Below are 15,330 nucleotides of genomic sequence, written 5' to 3' on the forward strand. Positions count from 1 at the left end.
GTTCTCTTCTCTTGCAAATAAAGAAGAGGGGGCTTACAAAAAGAAATGCCTGGGGCGCCTGGGTGGCGCAGTCGGTTAAGCTTCCGACTTCAGCCAGGTCACGATCTCGCGGTCCGTGAGTTCGAGCCCCGCGTCAGGCTCTGGGCTGATGGCTCAGAGCCTGGAGCCTGTTTCCGATTCTGTGTCTCCCTCTCTCTCTGCCCCTCCCCCATTCATGCTCTGTTTCTCTCTGTCCCAAAAATAAATAAACGTTGAAAAAAAAAATTAAAAAAAAAAAAACAAAAAAAACCCCAAAAAGAAATGCCTACTCAAGTGTATAAGATACTTCAATGAAGAGCCGTTTCTTTGACTCTGGATAACTTTTAAATTCTTGGAATTCTCCTTAGCAAGACGCATGTACCGTGGGCCACAGTCATACTTTACCAATGGCCCTCAGTATATATGTGCTCAAAAGACCACCTACATCCAAATAATCTATGGAGCTTTTAAAAATGCAGATATTCAGGGCCCACTGCAGGTCTCCTAAACCAGAAACTCTGAGGATGGGACCCAGAAATCTGCGTTGTGTAAAGACTCTGGGACTGACTGTGCCACAGGATTGTGTAAAGCAGCTTCTTAACCCAATAGTGTGTTACCCGTGGGTTACCACTCCAGCAGGAATTAGCCGACTGGCCAGTTGCGAAACTGAGCTGTGGGATGTTCTCTTATCCTTCCTTTCCCCAGTGAGTGGGCTTTGTTTCAGGCTAAGACTCAGGTACCCAGTGTCAAGCCTTCTGCTGTGGTGTTCCAGGCTCCCAGTCACCTTGCTGCCTATGCAGGACCCCAGGCATTGAGAACCAAGCTTTTTCCATTCATAGGGGCTTTTGGCAACTCCCCTTTGGATATCTTCTCAGAAAATTAGGAAAGAAACAGGCCCCACTAGAATACGTGACTTTTTTTTTTTTAGATAAATCTTCTAAAATGTTTGTTACAGACCCAATTTTTGACAAACCAAGTCGTGACTCCTGAAAATTATTTATCTGGAATACACTGATAATAACAGTCTAGTTTTAAATTTTCTCTCCACCTCTTTCTTGTTGACATGCGATATGCAAACTAACACCTAATATACCAAAGGAACCCAGCCATTAGTCATTCAGTGAAGTGAAAAATCACATGCTAATATCTTTCCCTTTTTTTATTTTGTATTTGCTCAAAGTGTTTCAGCAGATGCTGTTATCATCAGAGGAAAGGTTCCCACATAGGGAATTGGAGGCATGATCCGCAAGGGGATTTGCCTGGAGCCATCTGGGAATAAAGGGAGCTATGGCAGGAGCTGGTATTGTCATCGTCCACACCAACTCCTGGCTAAGAGCGTGGAGGAAGGGTGCCTGGTCCTTGTGGTTGGCTAAAATAGGGAGTTTGGTTTCCTCCTCTGTGTAGATATGGCACTACACTGTCATGTGGCTCAGAGCCACAAATACCACTTGTTCTCCTATAAAGTCTGATTTGACAGAAATCAGAGAAACGGGGGTTCTTCTAGCAGAGGGCATGGCCCTCTCACAGTTTGCTTGTCACTGTGGATTTGGTCAAGGGACTAATGTCCTGGAACATTCTCAGTTCCAGTCTCCCACCCCACCGCCTCCCTGAAGTCGGGACTTGGGTTTCTGTCATAACAGGTGGAGGAGGATCGCCACTTTTTAGAGCTTCAGGTTCCCAAAGGCAATCTCTTCTATCCCAGTTTGGCCACCATTTTGGGAAGCCAGCACGACTGCAGCATGATAGTCTGCACTCAGGAAGACCTCCTGCCTTGAACCCAAAAGAGGCATAAGCCCCTGATCTCCCAGTGAGTGTCCTCATTCATGAATCAAGGTGAGGCACCCCATAGCTTCACACCGCCTGGGGGAGAGCTGGTGGCCTTGGCAGTTCTTTGGAGTGTCTAAGTTGGGTCCCTTTCCTTTCTTCCCCTCACTGCAAGGTCAGGATAAGGAACTGGGAGACCCTACCTCTTACTGGAGCAAAGAGAGTGATGGGTCCTAGGTGAGCAGAGCCTTTTTCTAACCGTCTGGGGCAGCGTCAAGGGGTCCGTCTTTTCCTCGATCCCTAGCTTGTTATCTTTATATAGGTTCTCAAACATAAGGAAGGTGGCCAGAGGCCTGTGAGAGCAATGTAGCTGAAGCTCCCAAGGATCTCCTACACCCTACTTTCTTCTATAGGCAGAGGACAGACCAAACAGCATAATTAACAGATGTATTCTGAAGACTTCTCTCTTTCTGTCCCTATCTGAAAAGCTGGAGCTTTGATGGCAAGGAAGGAAAGCATCCAAGATGCATCTCTGTTGAACTCCTAAGACAGAAAGTAGTGGTTACCAGGGGCTAGGGGATGGAAGAATTGGGGACTTGCAACCAGTGTAAGTTCTGGAGAGCTAATACACAATATTGGGATTATAGTCAACAGTACTGCATTATAAACTTCAGCGTTGCTAAGAGACTAGATCTTAAGTGTTCTCATCACAAAAAAGCCATGATAATTATGTAAAGTGATAGAAGTGTTAGGGCTATGGTGGCAATCATATTGCAGTCTGTGAATGTATCAAACAACAGCTCGTACACCTTAAAGTTACACGATGTTGTATGTCAATTACTTGTCAGCAAAATTTTTTTAAGTTTATTTAGTTTGAGAGAAAGAGAGAGAGCATGAGCAAGGGAGGAGCAGAGACAGAGGGGGAGAGAGAGAATCCCAAGGAGGCTCCACACTGACAGTGTGGAGCTCCATGCAGGGCTTGAACTCACAAAACTGCAAGATCATGACCTGAGCAGAAACCAAGAGTCAGACGCTTAACTGACTGAGCCACCCAGTTGTCCCCCAAAATTAAAAAAAAAATTAAAAGACGCATCTTTGATGCCAAGGAAAAGAGAGGGTGTAGCTATAATATTCTGTGAGGGAATTCAGACGGAAAGGGAGAAACAAAGGAGCTGGAATCTAATGGCTTGGGAGGAAGGACAGGGGTAGCAAGCGTCATGGGTTTAAGGGAAACCGATTGACGAAGCAGACCCCCTCTCTTCATTCCTATAGTCTTCAGAAAGCCAGAAACAGAATGGAGGGATCCGGTACTGCCCAGCTCCCCACAGGGGCCGGAGGGGTGCAAGAATGGAATCTCCTCTCCTCACCTCTCAGGCAACCTGGGAGCTACCTGCAAGGTAGAGTAACCCAGCTTTGACGAAGACTGCAGAAAAGGCTCACAGATCCTGGCTCATCGTTTTTCCCAGGACCAGAAACTAATGGTGGTAGACAGTTGCCAAGGATTTCGGATTACTTAAAAACAAAACAAAACAAAAACTCACAAATCTGGTTTTTGGAGCAGGGAAAACCAGAAACCCTGTGGAGAAAGGGAATCCCTCTTTTGTTTGTTCTTTGGAAGCATAAAAGTGTGCATAGTTTTAAACGAGTAAAGGCGAATTTCGTAACCCACAAAAGAAAATTAAAAGAGGAAGAAACCCACTGGTAGGTAAGATTCAATAAAGAGAATGGATTTGAGAGTTTTGGAGGCAAGGGCACCGGGAGATGCCACGTGCTCGCCAGCAGGTGGCGCGTTTTCTTTAGGATTGCTTCCTCGAATCTGCATAAAACTTCGCAGCCAGACAAGCTCTGAGTCCCTTCGCCGGAAATCGCTATGCAGATAATAACCCTCCAGTGTCTGGAAATGTTTAATTACCGCGAACGCGGATTCCTCCAGCGCCGACCGCCGCCGAAGTAGCCCGTTAAAGACGCAGCGCCGCGGGTATGGTAAGGTAATTCTATTCCGAAGTGTTTCACCCGGACTATCCACAGTTCAGTTAACATAACTTTTCTTCGTCATCCTCAATTTGGTTAGACACTGCTTCGTTTCTAATACATTTATTTCCACCGTTGGATAAGAGAAAAAGTTCAGTAGTCTTAGAACATAGATTTGTTAACTGTCTAAAATAATTGACAACTCATACTTATACAAAAAGTCGAAACTCACCACACCATTCAAACGCATTTTACACATGCTCCTCACAATACAAGGCATTATCATCATTTCATTTTACAGATGATAGTATGCCCAGAACCCAAGCAATTTCACATGAATACCCGTGCTTCATACATGATCTTATAAACCAAGGGTAGATCTGTGTCTATGTGCATTGTTACATTTGTTAAGGTGACAAATCGTTACAAAATACGTAGGGTCTCATAAAGAACTTACGAAACGGGAACTGCCTGGAAACACAGCTCACTTTCCCTTTCAGTTTTGATACTGTAACTTGTCTGTCGCTGTCACAATAAACACCGGCTCTTGGGTTCACCTGGGATCTATTCTCTTAAGACTCTGGAGTTGTTTGTACGTTATCAGAGCGTGTTATCTGTACAAGTGTGTGTGGATGTCGTGTTACCTACCTCCCCCGCTTAAAAACTTTCTCCCCGAAGCTGGATTTTGACCTGATTGATCGTAATGGTTCCAGAGGAACTATTGAGCTATTACAATCCATCATCTAAATGATTACAGAGGGATACCTAAATCTCCGGATTATTTGAAAGCTCTGTACATGCGTAAAGGGGGGTCAAGTGAGCAGAGCCCCAATTGTCCACAAAGTAGTTACGGAAAAGATTGCATTGGAAGCAAAAACTCCGAAAGTGCTAAGTAAATTCCATGTTTAAAAAATGAGGTCATTTTTGTGTGGCTGGGGAGTAGGGAGAAGTGGGGTTCATTTTTTTTTTTATCAAAAACACCCCAAAGCGATAGAGGCCATGTTCTAGTTAATTTTCTGGAAGCTGTTCAATTTTCACTCGGAAGACAGGCTGGGGCTCTTTCCTTCCCAGTAAGCAGATGTTCCCAGAGGAGCTGGGGTTGGGGCAGGGAGACCAGCAGGGGCTGTCACAACCCCCCCAATGTGCCCACAGAACGTGGCGGCGAGGGCTCAGGGCTCGCTGGGGGACTGGGAGCAAGGCGGTCAGATGTCTCGGCAGGCAGCGGGGGGGGGGGGGGGGGGGGGGGGGTATTGATCTCTGCCGGACCCCACCTGCGGGGTGGGGTGTAACCGGGACCTGGAAGCCCGGGAGCTAGTTTGGGGACCTTTCCCCAAGGGTGCTCCGTTCCAGACAACACAGGGACTCCTTGGGCGCGGGCGGTGGGTGAGAAAGAGAGCCAGAAGGAGCGGTGGCAAGAGTTTGCGCGGGTCTAGTCTCCGGCGGGAGCCGACAGTGAGCAGAGGCTGCAGCCGCGGGTGGCGGGGTGCTCTGGACGCCCTGGAACGGGATGCGAGGCCAGACAAAAGTTTCTGTCACCTGCGATGTGCTTTTGGGCCATAGGACGGTTGGGTTCTGGCTACTGAGGAAGTTTACTAAATTCGAAAAGTGATGTCCTTGCGAGTCCTAAATGAATCTGACTTCGATAAAAAGTCACCTGGAAGCCCTTAGACGTCCTGGGTCCTTCCTTCCGCAATTCATTCAAGCTGGAATCCAGGCGCAGCACTGCGACTATGCTTTGGGCTGATCAGTTTCTCTTAAGTAGGTGGGGGAGGGGATGCGCCCCTGTTCCCCCTGGAAGGAGGGCAGTGGGGTTCCTAGCTTCCTGGGCTGCTTCTGCCTGCGGTGCTGAAAGGGAACCTGAACTTGGTTGGCTTGCAGTGCAGACCGAGGCCATAGCTTGTGGGTCACCCCCTTGGGAGCTCAGATTGGGGTGGAGGACTCTTGAGCCATTAACAAATCGTTAATTTCATTCCTGGGGTTTCTGGGGTTGTTCCTTGTCAAGTGAGACCTAGCAGGATCATCTTCCAAGGCGGGAATTTGAAACAGGCCCATCTTTGCCCCAGCTGTGCCAGGGTCCCACATCTCTCACCTTGTCTCATCCTGCCTTGCAGACTAGCTCCAGGAGACCCAGCCAGAGTCTGGGAGGCAAAGCCTGGGATGCTGGGCCATGAGGGGCTAGCTCCAACCTTACATCCTCATCTTGCCCTACACCCGCTAGGTTCCAGGATTTGGCCTGAGTCCAAATCAGTTTTCCAGATAACCTGGAAAAAGTGGCGTTAAACAACCCAGTTTCATGGTCCTTTCTCTGGCATTCCTAAAGACTCTCCATGAGCTCCTTAGGGATCCTACTATCTAGAGATTTCTACAAGTCCTTGAAGCATGTTAGCCAAGGGCCCTGATTCATAAGAAATAGGGAAGTGGAAAGAGGGAGGAAACATAGTCACGCTGTGTGGAGTTCTAAGCAGGAGATGGGGTTGCACACCCCAGGAGGCTCCATCCCACCTGAATGTCCTTTTCTGAGAGGACACTTCCTAAGCAATCTGGACAGCCAGAGGGCCAAGTGTGGAGACCTCTCTTGGATTCTTTCATTGCTGCTAATGGAGGTTCTTGAGTTTTGTCTCCTAGGAGAGCCCGAGACTAGCACAAGGAAATTCCTTGACCCAGGTAGGAGCAAGCACAATCCAGGAATACCCTGCTGGACTCTCCTTCCAGACCTTCCCCTGCTCTTGGTATTGCTGCCTTGGAATCTCAGGGAAGGGAGTGATCTCAGCTCCTTTCTTCTCCCAAGGATCCTCTCCCTGGCCAGAATATCACCCCATGCTGGCAGCTGCTAAGATTCCAACTGCAAACTTACATGGGTCCCTTACTCCAGCACTAATCTGTGGCAGGGGATGAGTGCAATCCCTTGGGGCAAAAACTGCACCCCCCCCTTCTTCTTCCCCACCCACCTCAAAGTTACCTAGGGGCTGGAGGCCAGGTTCTGTCCTAAAGCCCTGTGGATAAGACAAGGGTCTTCTTCAACTATGTCTTTTGGAGGGACATTTCCACTATCATTTCCCTGGGTCAGGGATTGACACCCTAAAAAGCAATAAGATTTTCAGAGGAAAGCTGGACTTGGCAGCATTCCCTTCCCAGAGACACAGTACCGATATGCTAGAGACCCACTGAGTCCAGGATCCAGCTCCCAGGGCTGGGTGAGTCACTCAGCAGCGACCTTGGTGCAAACACTGGGAGTGCAGTGGTGTCAATCTAGACCCACCCAGGTCCTGGGAAACCACTGCCTCCTCCTGAACCCAGGGCCCAGTGTTCCAGAGAGGTGGCAGGGAGAGGTCAGGGCTGGGGTCAGCTGGAGGGCAGCTCCCGGAGCCCATTAGTCAGTAAGGTAGGGATGCTGCTCTAAGGCGGAAGGAGTGAAGGCAGAATTTTTCGAAGCCAGAATCCTGACCCCTTGTAGGTCCCAAATGCCACCTGAACCAGTTCCTTGAGCTTAGAGGTCCTGGAGCTGACGATCTTTGCAGCTTGCTCTCCAAACTCCCCAAACCAATGAGTACCTGATTGGAGGGGTAGACTGTAAGTAAGAGTGGAATCCCAGAGGGTTTGGGACTCCAATAACTTTCTTGCCCTCCACCTCTGATCTCTCCACTGAACTCCACAAGCCAGAGTCTGGGGTCAGCCATAGGCATTCAGGTCTGGTTTACTGCCCTGGCAATGAGTGCTCTTGGACGTCCAGAAGCTATTGGATACCCAGGGCCAGCCGCCTCTGGGAAAGGATTCTGGAAGAAAGGGCGGCTCTGCCAGGGTCCGAAGGGCACTGGAGTCCAAGCCTCGGCGCAGGTATCCCGGGGTACCTCCCACCACCCCTGCACAGACTTGTGTCCCAGGTGAGCAGGAATAGGACCGCGAAGTGTGCAGTTTCAGCCTGCTCTCCTCTGCTTGAGGTTGTTTCCTTTAGCACTCCAGGGATGCCACCGTGAGCCTAACAATGCAAAAGGGGTCGCACAGGACCGAAAAGCAGGGGACGCAGGTCCGGGGAGGCCATGGCAAAGCGACGCAGCTGCCAAAGCCGGCTGCCCGGGTCAGCAAAACTTTGTCTCTCAGTGCGCAGGCGCAGGGCATGGTTGGGGGACAGGCAAGGGAGGGGAGGAATCGTGAAGCAAGGGGAGGCGGGAGGGAGAAGGAGGGAGGGAGGGAGGAGGGTGGTGGATTAAAATAAGTAGGCGGCTCGGTGCTAAGGGATGAGTGAGTCGGAGCTCGGTCTCTCCCCAGCAAGTTCTCAGCCGCTCCCGGTTCAGACCCAACCAGGGAGCTGCGAGCGGGGCTCACTGTCCTCCGGGGGGCAGGGCTCCGGGCCAGTGGAGCGCTCCCGCGCGTCGGGCGCTCGGAGTCCCCGCAGCCGGAGAGGGGCCAGGACTCAAGAGCTCCGGGGGTGCCTGTGGAATCCAGCGCCTCTGGCTTCCCGGGTCCCCCGCAGCGGAGCCCCAGAGACTCCCTCAGCCCGGGACCGCCACGGAACAAGGTAACTGCAGCCCCGGGCGCCCCTGCTCGGCGAGGGGAATGCGGGCAGCGCTCCCGGGTCCCCTGTCACAGCGCGGCGGGTGTCTCCTCTCTCTGTGTCCCAGAAGGAAGCTCCTCCTGCCAAACGGAGGCTGCAGGACCTTAGTGAAAGTGAGAGCAGCTGCAGCCCAGGGTGGTTGGGGGTGCTGGCTCAGGGACTTCCCGAGCGGGGTCTTGCGGCCTCTGACCTCCGGGGAAGGAGGGGGCGGGCCTCCAGCGCTGGCCCTCGCGCTGCCAGGCTCCTAGGAATCCGCGGCGAGATGCCCGCGGACTTCGGGAGTCAGCCTGTGGGCCCCCCTCTAAGAAACCGAAGAAACTTCAGCGGGCAGAAACTTTCCCGAAACGCGCGCCTAGCGCAGTTTGACCTACTTTAGCTGACGAAGAAGGAAGAGAGAATGGATGGATGGCCACGGCCGCAGCCGACGGCGCCAGGGACAGGTGCATGCCCCAGCCGGGTCGCGCTTTTCGTGCAAGTTTGTTGTTTTGCGTAGTTGCGCTCGGGTATCCGGCCGGCTGGACCCGGAGCGCAGGGCCGCGTGCCTGACCCCGCCTCGCACTTCTGCTCTGACTTCGGGGTGTTCTCTATAGGATGATTGCTCTGTGTAGTCAGGGCCTGGGGAGTTAACCTGAGACTGTCTCGGTTCAGGGAAGAGTGCAGGGGGTCGCGAGCACTCTTTCCCAATTGGAGACTCGCACGCCCAAGTAGCAGAAACGCTGTGGGTGCCGTGCATGTCTCCGGCTTGGGGCTTATAAGGCGAGGATTCGTTTCCTCCCCCAGACTGTCCCCTAACTCAGCCTTCAGGAGAGAAGGGGGAAGCCCGAGGAGAGAGGGAAAGAGGTGAGGGGCTGCCTGCGGAACTACTTTCTTTCCCGAAATGTCTAGGTTCAGAAGAAGGAAAACCCACATCCAGTCCTTTTTCAACAGCTCGAGCAGTAGCGGGATGGGCTCTCAGAGTGAAAAGTAGCTGCGAGGGTTTCTTTGTTGCCACAATTTGGTAAATTTCAACCGGGCTAAGAGCTGCGCGCTGGCTTTTGGGAACAGAAACCACGTGCAAAGCAAGTTGGTCTCCCAGGCTCACGGCCTCCTAGAGAAGACAAGGGCTGACAGGGACAGGGGGCGACCAGTGGGTGGATATTTTATCCGAGGCTCCTCGAAGTAATTGCGGTTTCATTAAGACTGGGGAACAGACCGCTAAGGACGCAGCGGGCGTTTAAATGCCGCGGGACGGCCGCCTAGCCGAAGGGTTCGTTCGCTCTCGTTCGTTGGGAGAATTCAACAGAAGTATCCGGTGGTGGTTAGTCCTCCCACCAGGGGCCTGGACGCCTGTCACCACGCGTGTTGGGGATTCGATGTCAAGGATGATTTTCTGGGGCTGCTGCTGGGCTCCTTCAGGCGAAAGCTCGTGGAGCTCGCTCCGTCCTCATTAATGCAAGCAGTTAACTCGCTCACGCTCAATTAGCCCCGAATAAACCACTTTAATAGACTCTGCACACTTCATTAATGCCCGGCACAGGGCTGGCTGCAGACCTGGAATTGGCGCTCGACCGCGCGAGGGAAGGAGCGCCTGCACTGCGCGGGGGACCCAGGACTGGAAGCGCGAATTGCTTTTGCTGCCTGTAGTCGGGATCTTTACCCGCGCCTCCCAGATCTCGAAGCTCAAGCTCCTTGCCAAGCGGATGCCTGGGCCGGGGAGAGGTGTTTGCCCTCGCGTTGAAAAATCTAAAACGTTCACACAAGGGCCCCCCGGGTCAGGGCAACGGGACTCGGAGGGGCTGGGAGTTCGTTCATCCTCTCCGGCTGGAGAGGCGAGTGTGAGACTGTGTTTTTCTCTTAGTTGACCGCCTGAAACCGGATCGTGCATTTGGCCCATTCTTGGTACTAGTGTAAGGAGCCACGTTTCGAACGAATTTCGTCCCCGGGAAAGTCGTTGGCGAGAGCTTGGGGAGCCCTGGCCTCGGAATGCAGCAGAAAATAAGAAACTGGCCGTGCTGCTGAAGAAAATAAATTGAGTGTTGGGGGACACAAGATCGGGCAGATAGCCCGGAAAGGTTGGCTCCCAAGAGCAGTGATGGCTGCAAAAGCCCCCTCCCCCTATGGAGCCCCAGGTCTTCTGGGCTCCTGAGGGTAGGCAGGGTAGGCGAGGAGAGGCCAGGTTAGTACCCGACGTTGGTGGGTTCCCCACCGGGGCACAGGCAGGGCTCGGGCTCTTTTGCAGCCCAGAGTCGCACCGTCACCGCCGCTCTCTTGGCCGGCGATAGGCCGAGCACCTAGAGAAGCAAGCGGAGGTGCTGGTGGCCCCGGCGGCCCCGGGGAGCCGGAAATAAGGATCTGATTTCCAGCGCCAGGAGGGGAAAAAGAGGTGACAGCAAATCAAAGAGCGCTCACCTCACCTAATCACCTAAGTGTGGGCCAGCATTTTAAGTTGGCGAGAGTCCTCTTTCTCCCTCCTCTCTCCTTCCCAACCCCAATCCGCCCCTGCTTTCTCTCTGCCCCAATTCGTATTTTGCTTCGCGGGGTGTTAGCGCTCTAGGATGATCTCGGCGCTCTGGGATCACCGGACCACCAGTGATCCAAGCCGCAGGGAAAACTGGTAGGGAGGCCCTCTGCTACTGAGGCACGGGTCCTCAGGCGCCAGGCTGAATTAATTGCTGCCTTAACACTGGGTTTTTGCCGGGTTGCTAATGTAACCTGCAGTGGGAACATCTCTGCAGGCTTTCAGTGTTTTGCACCTTCCACCCCCTGCAGAACCTCTTTCTCCGCGGGCCTACTATTCAGCCAGTGACTTCTCTGACAGCTTCCAAGGGAAAGGGTTTCTGCATCGAGATTGTCCATACTCCTTCCTGAAAGGGCAGGGCTATCTCCCGTGAGAAGCTTTGCTGCAGTGAAATGCTGCCGAGTCCGACTGGGCCTTGTGGCCTTGGGCTGAGGGTAAGCCAGCCTAGGGGAACTGTCTGGGTGGTGTCAGCGTCCAGCAGTGGGAAGGAGCGGTACCGTGGCCTGCACAACCCAGGAAGGGGGGCTTACTGAAGGTTAGAGGAGCAATCTGAGGAAGAGAAGAGGGGAAATGGGGGTAAGGGAAAAGTGGGCAGCAGGGGATTGAGACAGGCAAAGAACCAAGCACCCTGTTCCCTTAGTGACTTCTCGAGTAGCCCTCAGCTCAGAGCTGAGAGAGTTCAGCACTTGAGCCTCGCAAGCCACCCCCCCCACCACCATGTACTTTCTACTTTTCCTTCTCCATGTTTTTGCCTCCACTGGACAGACTGACTTAAGAGTGGCTGGGAGGCTTGGAGATGAAAGGTCTCTCTGCAGAACCCAGACTTGTCCACGGAGGCTGGAGATCCTGACCAAGGAGTCCAGCAGATGCCAGACTGCTGGTCACTTCAGCTTCCTGGCCTTGCAGTTGGAGGGCACAGAGAGCACAGAAGCTGATTGTATTGGCCTCAATACTGTAGCCCATAGGCATACCCACCTGCCCACGTGTCACTGCGCACACAGATATCCGAGAGCCCAGAGACACTGCACCCTGTTTGATGGAGTAGGGAGGGCACTGAAGCCCCCTTGTATGTACCTGCAGATGTTTGACTGAATTAGTAAATGAAGGTGGGTATCATCACCTTCAAAGGCAATTAATTCCCAGGGGCTCAGGTAAGAAGTCAGCCCAAAAGCAGCCGCAGAGGGTGGTGTCAAGAGGGCTCATTAATAGTGAGGCAGAGAAGCAAATTTGAGGTCAAAGTTGAGAGCTTTGAGGAGAAAGATGACATGGCTTCTAGAAGCCAGACTGAAGATCAGCTAAGTAGAGCTAAATGCAGAGGAGCTGGGAGATGTACAGATCTGTGTGTGTTTGTATGTGTGCTGTCTCCCTGGAGGCCCTGCGTGGGTTCCATGCAATCGCATGTGTGCCTGTGTGTGCGCGCACACGCACACGTGAACATGTTCACGCCAGCATTTTGTTTAGCAGCACAACACTGATCATCTCAGTTTATCTTGCCACCTTGTTGTCATCTCTGCTTCAGAACATGTGAATCTGTGTTTATCTGTCATTGTGCATTTCTGTTTATCTGCACATGAACATGTAAATGTGCTTCCAAGTTCCTGTTCTCTTCACCGGAGAGTGAAATTCTGTGTTGACTCAGGCTTGCGTGGATGTAAATTTCCACACACCAGTCTCCCCCAGCTTCTGCCTCCACTGTAGGCCCTCATTTAAGTTGGTTGCATTGCATAGGATTTGTTTCCTGCTGGTTTCTGTAGCAAGTTGTGTGTCTCTGCCATGGCCATTTGGAGGGAGCCCTTGCATCAGAGAAGGTTCCATTTTCTCTCTGAGGGCAGTGGGTTCCCTCAGTGGGGTCTCAGACTCCCAGCGTCTGCCCTGGGGCACAGAGAGGGTGTGGCTGAGTTGGAATTCCTAAAGAGGGTGACCTACTCTGAACTTCTCTTTTTCTCTCCCTTCTTTTCTCTTCTTTTTTTTGCAGATTGCGATTGAGAACCCACTGCAGCTACCGCAATGGGCAGCAAAACCTTGCCAGCACCAGTGCCCATTCATCCATCCCTGCAGCTTACCAACTACTCCTTCCTTCAGGCGGTGAATGGCCTGCCCACGGTGCCCTCGGACCACCTGCCTAATCTGTACGGTTTCAGCGCACTGCACGCTGTGCACCTGCACCAGTGGACGCTGGGCTACCCTGCCATGCACTTGCCGCGCTCCTCGTTCTCCAAAGTCCCGGGCGCCGTGTCCAGCCTCGTGGACACACGCTTCCAGCTGCCCGCCTTTCCCTGGTTTCCTCACGTAATCCAGCCTAAGCCTGAGATCACCGTTGGAGGCAGTGGCCCCTCTGTGCTCAAGACCAAGCCACGCTTTGATTTTGCCAACCTGGCCTTGGCTGCCACGCAGGAAGATCCATCCAAGCTTGGCCGGGGGGAAGGTCCTGGCTCCCCCACTGGTGGGCTGGGTGCCCTCCTGGATGTAACCAAGCTGTCCCCCGAAAAGAAGCCCACGAGGGGACGCCTGCCTTCCAAGACCAAGAAGGAGTTCGTCTGCAAGTTCTGTGGCCGCCACTTCACTAAGTCCTACAACCTCCTTATCCATGAGCGGACGCACACCGATGAGCGGCCCTACACGTGTGACATCTGCCACAAAGCCTTCCGGAGGCAAGACCACCTACGGGACCACAGGTACGGTGTGTGCCCCCCCCCCAAAGCTGTCTGTCACTGTCCTCACCATCCTTCTCCCTAATGAGGTGGTTCTTGAGCCCCACTTCGGCTCTCCAGGCCTCCCAGTTTCTGGGAATTCTCTAACATCGCAAAGGAAGCCATACAAGGCTTAGGCATAGGTTCTTGGAGGATGGGTGGAGAGAGCTTGGGGAGAATAAGTCAGGTCTCCATGAGCTTCAGACAGGCATGCCAGCCTTCTCATTCCTTCCTTCACCTGTGCATCTGCAAGTGCTGTTCAGTCCAAGTTTCTGCGGTGACGGGCAGGGGGACCCGTGACTCATGTGACCGCCCAGCACTTGAAATGTGCAACTAGTGTGACTGCGAAATTAACTTTTTAGTTTTACTTACTTTTCATGTTAATAACCACATGTGGCTAGTGGCTGCCCGCTTGGACAGCACAGCTCCAGCAAATTGTCCTCCCTGCCCCTGGGTCCCCTCATTCACCTTTATTGTTAACCCAGACCTTATAAGGAGACAGTGCTTGCCCCTCCTGGGGAAGGCAGGGGTGGGCCTAGCTGGACCCGTTGACGTATCAGATGGATCAGATATTGCCTGCCAGTTTCCTTCACCTCCCTACTCTATTCACAAACTTAGAATTTTGCCCACTCCACGCTAGGTCCCCACCCCCCACTTTCTTTTGAGGGCAAGCGCCTGGTTGCAGTGGGAGGGGATCTTAGATAACTGTTTATAACATTACATCATTTTGCAAAGATTAATTCTGTTTTTGCTTTCAGATACATTCACTCCAAAGAGAAGCCTTTCAAGTGTCAAGAGTGTGGGAAAGGATTCTGCCAGTCCAGGACTCTCGCTGTCCACAAGACGCTACACTCACAGGTGAAGGAGCTCAAAACCTCCAAGATCAAATGCTAAAAGAGCCTCCAGGTCACCAGGACCCTGGGTTACGATACCCCCTCCTCCAGAGGGACCAGAAGCCGAAGGCGACTCTGGCGGGCAGCGGGAGGGGCTCCCGGGACCTTCCCCTATCCCAGACTTGTCCCTTGGGTCCCGGGCGCACGCGGAACTCGAGAGCCCCGCCCGGAGCCGTGACCCCAGCCGCCAGGGCGGCTCCCCCAGGACGCGGCTAAAGTCTTGGCCAAAAGGCGGTACTCACGTGGCGGAAGGGAAACTGCATTTAAAAAAAGAACGAAAGCTCCGCGGAGCCGCAGCGGCGCCTCTCCCAGAAGTATTACTTTTTCTATTGTTATTTTATACGTTTACTTTATTATTTTTTTCTTTGACCATATAAGCTTGTAACTCTGCCTGCGGAGAGAGAGGGGAGAGGGAAGGAAGTTCTGTGCGTTTGCAGAGTCCACCCCCTCCTCCCGTCCCCATCCCCACCCCGGGAGCCTGCAAAAGTGTAATCCGTGTATCTGCTTCTGCCGCCGGGCCCTGGGACCGCGGGGCCAAGGAGCGCCCCTCCCTGCTCCGCAGCCGGTCGGCCGTGGGCCCTCGGACTCGGATGGCGGGGCGGGGGCCTTGAGCCCTGCGGCTGCAGCGGGCCCGGCCTCCGGCTCCCCTGTTCCGCCGTCCCGTCACCACGAGAGAGCAGCCGGCTAGGAGCAGGGCATTGTATTGCGATTGGCACTTTATGCTGACCATCGGTAACGGACATTTATCACTGGAGTTTTTTAAAATATGAAATAAACGGTTATTTTACAGGCATTGCAGGATGGGTATTCTCCCTCCCAAACAGGACACTGGGAGGCTTCTTTCCTTCAGAGGAGCAGGATTCCCTGCCCGCTCCAACCTGCCCCGCTTCCGGAAACCCGGCCTTCTTGGGGTGATAGGGTTGAGATGGGTGGAGAACCCTCCTC

At 53.0% G+C, this 15,330-nt stretch overlaps 1 protein-coding gene across 1 annotated transcript; it reads left to right on the forward strand.

Annotated features, from left to right (window-relative positions):
• Positions 1-8,139: 8,139 nt before the first annotated feature.
• Positions 8,140-14,530, forward strand: OSR1 (odd-skipped related transcription factor 1). Its single transcript, XM_030311594.1, has 3 exons — positions 8,140-8,269; positions 12,778-13,477; positions 14,251-14,530. Exons 2-3 carry the CDS (start codon positions 12,810-12,812, stop codon positions 14,384-14,386), a joined length of 804 nt encoding a protein of 267 aa, XP_030167454.1. The 5' UTR covers positions 8,140-8,269; positions 12,778-12,809; the 3' UTR covers positions 14,387-14,530.
• Positions 14,531-15,330: the final 800 nt, after the last annotated feature.

Source organism: Lynx canadensis, chromosome A3 (genome assembly GCF_007474595.2).
Source record: "Lynx canadensis isolate LIC74 chromosome A3, mLynCan4.pri.v2, whole genome shotgun sequence".
NCBI classification, from domain to species: Eukaryota; Metazoa; Chordata; class Mammalia; order Carnivora; family Felidae; genus Lynx; species Lynx canadensis.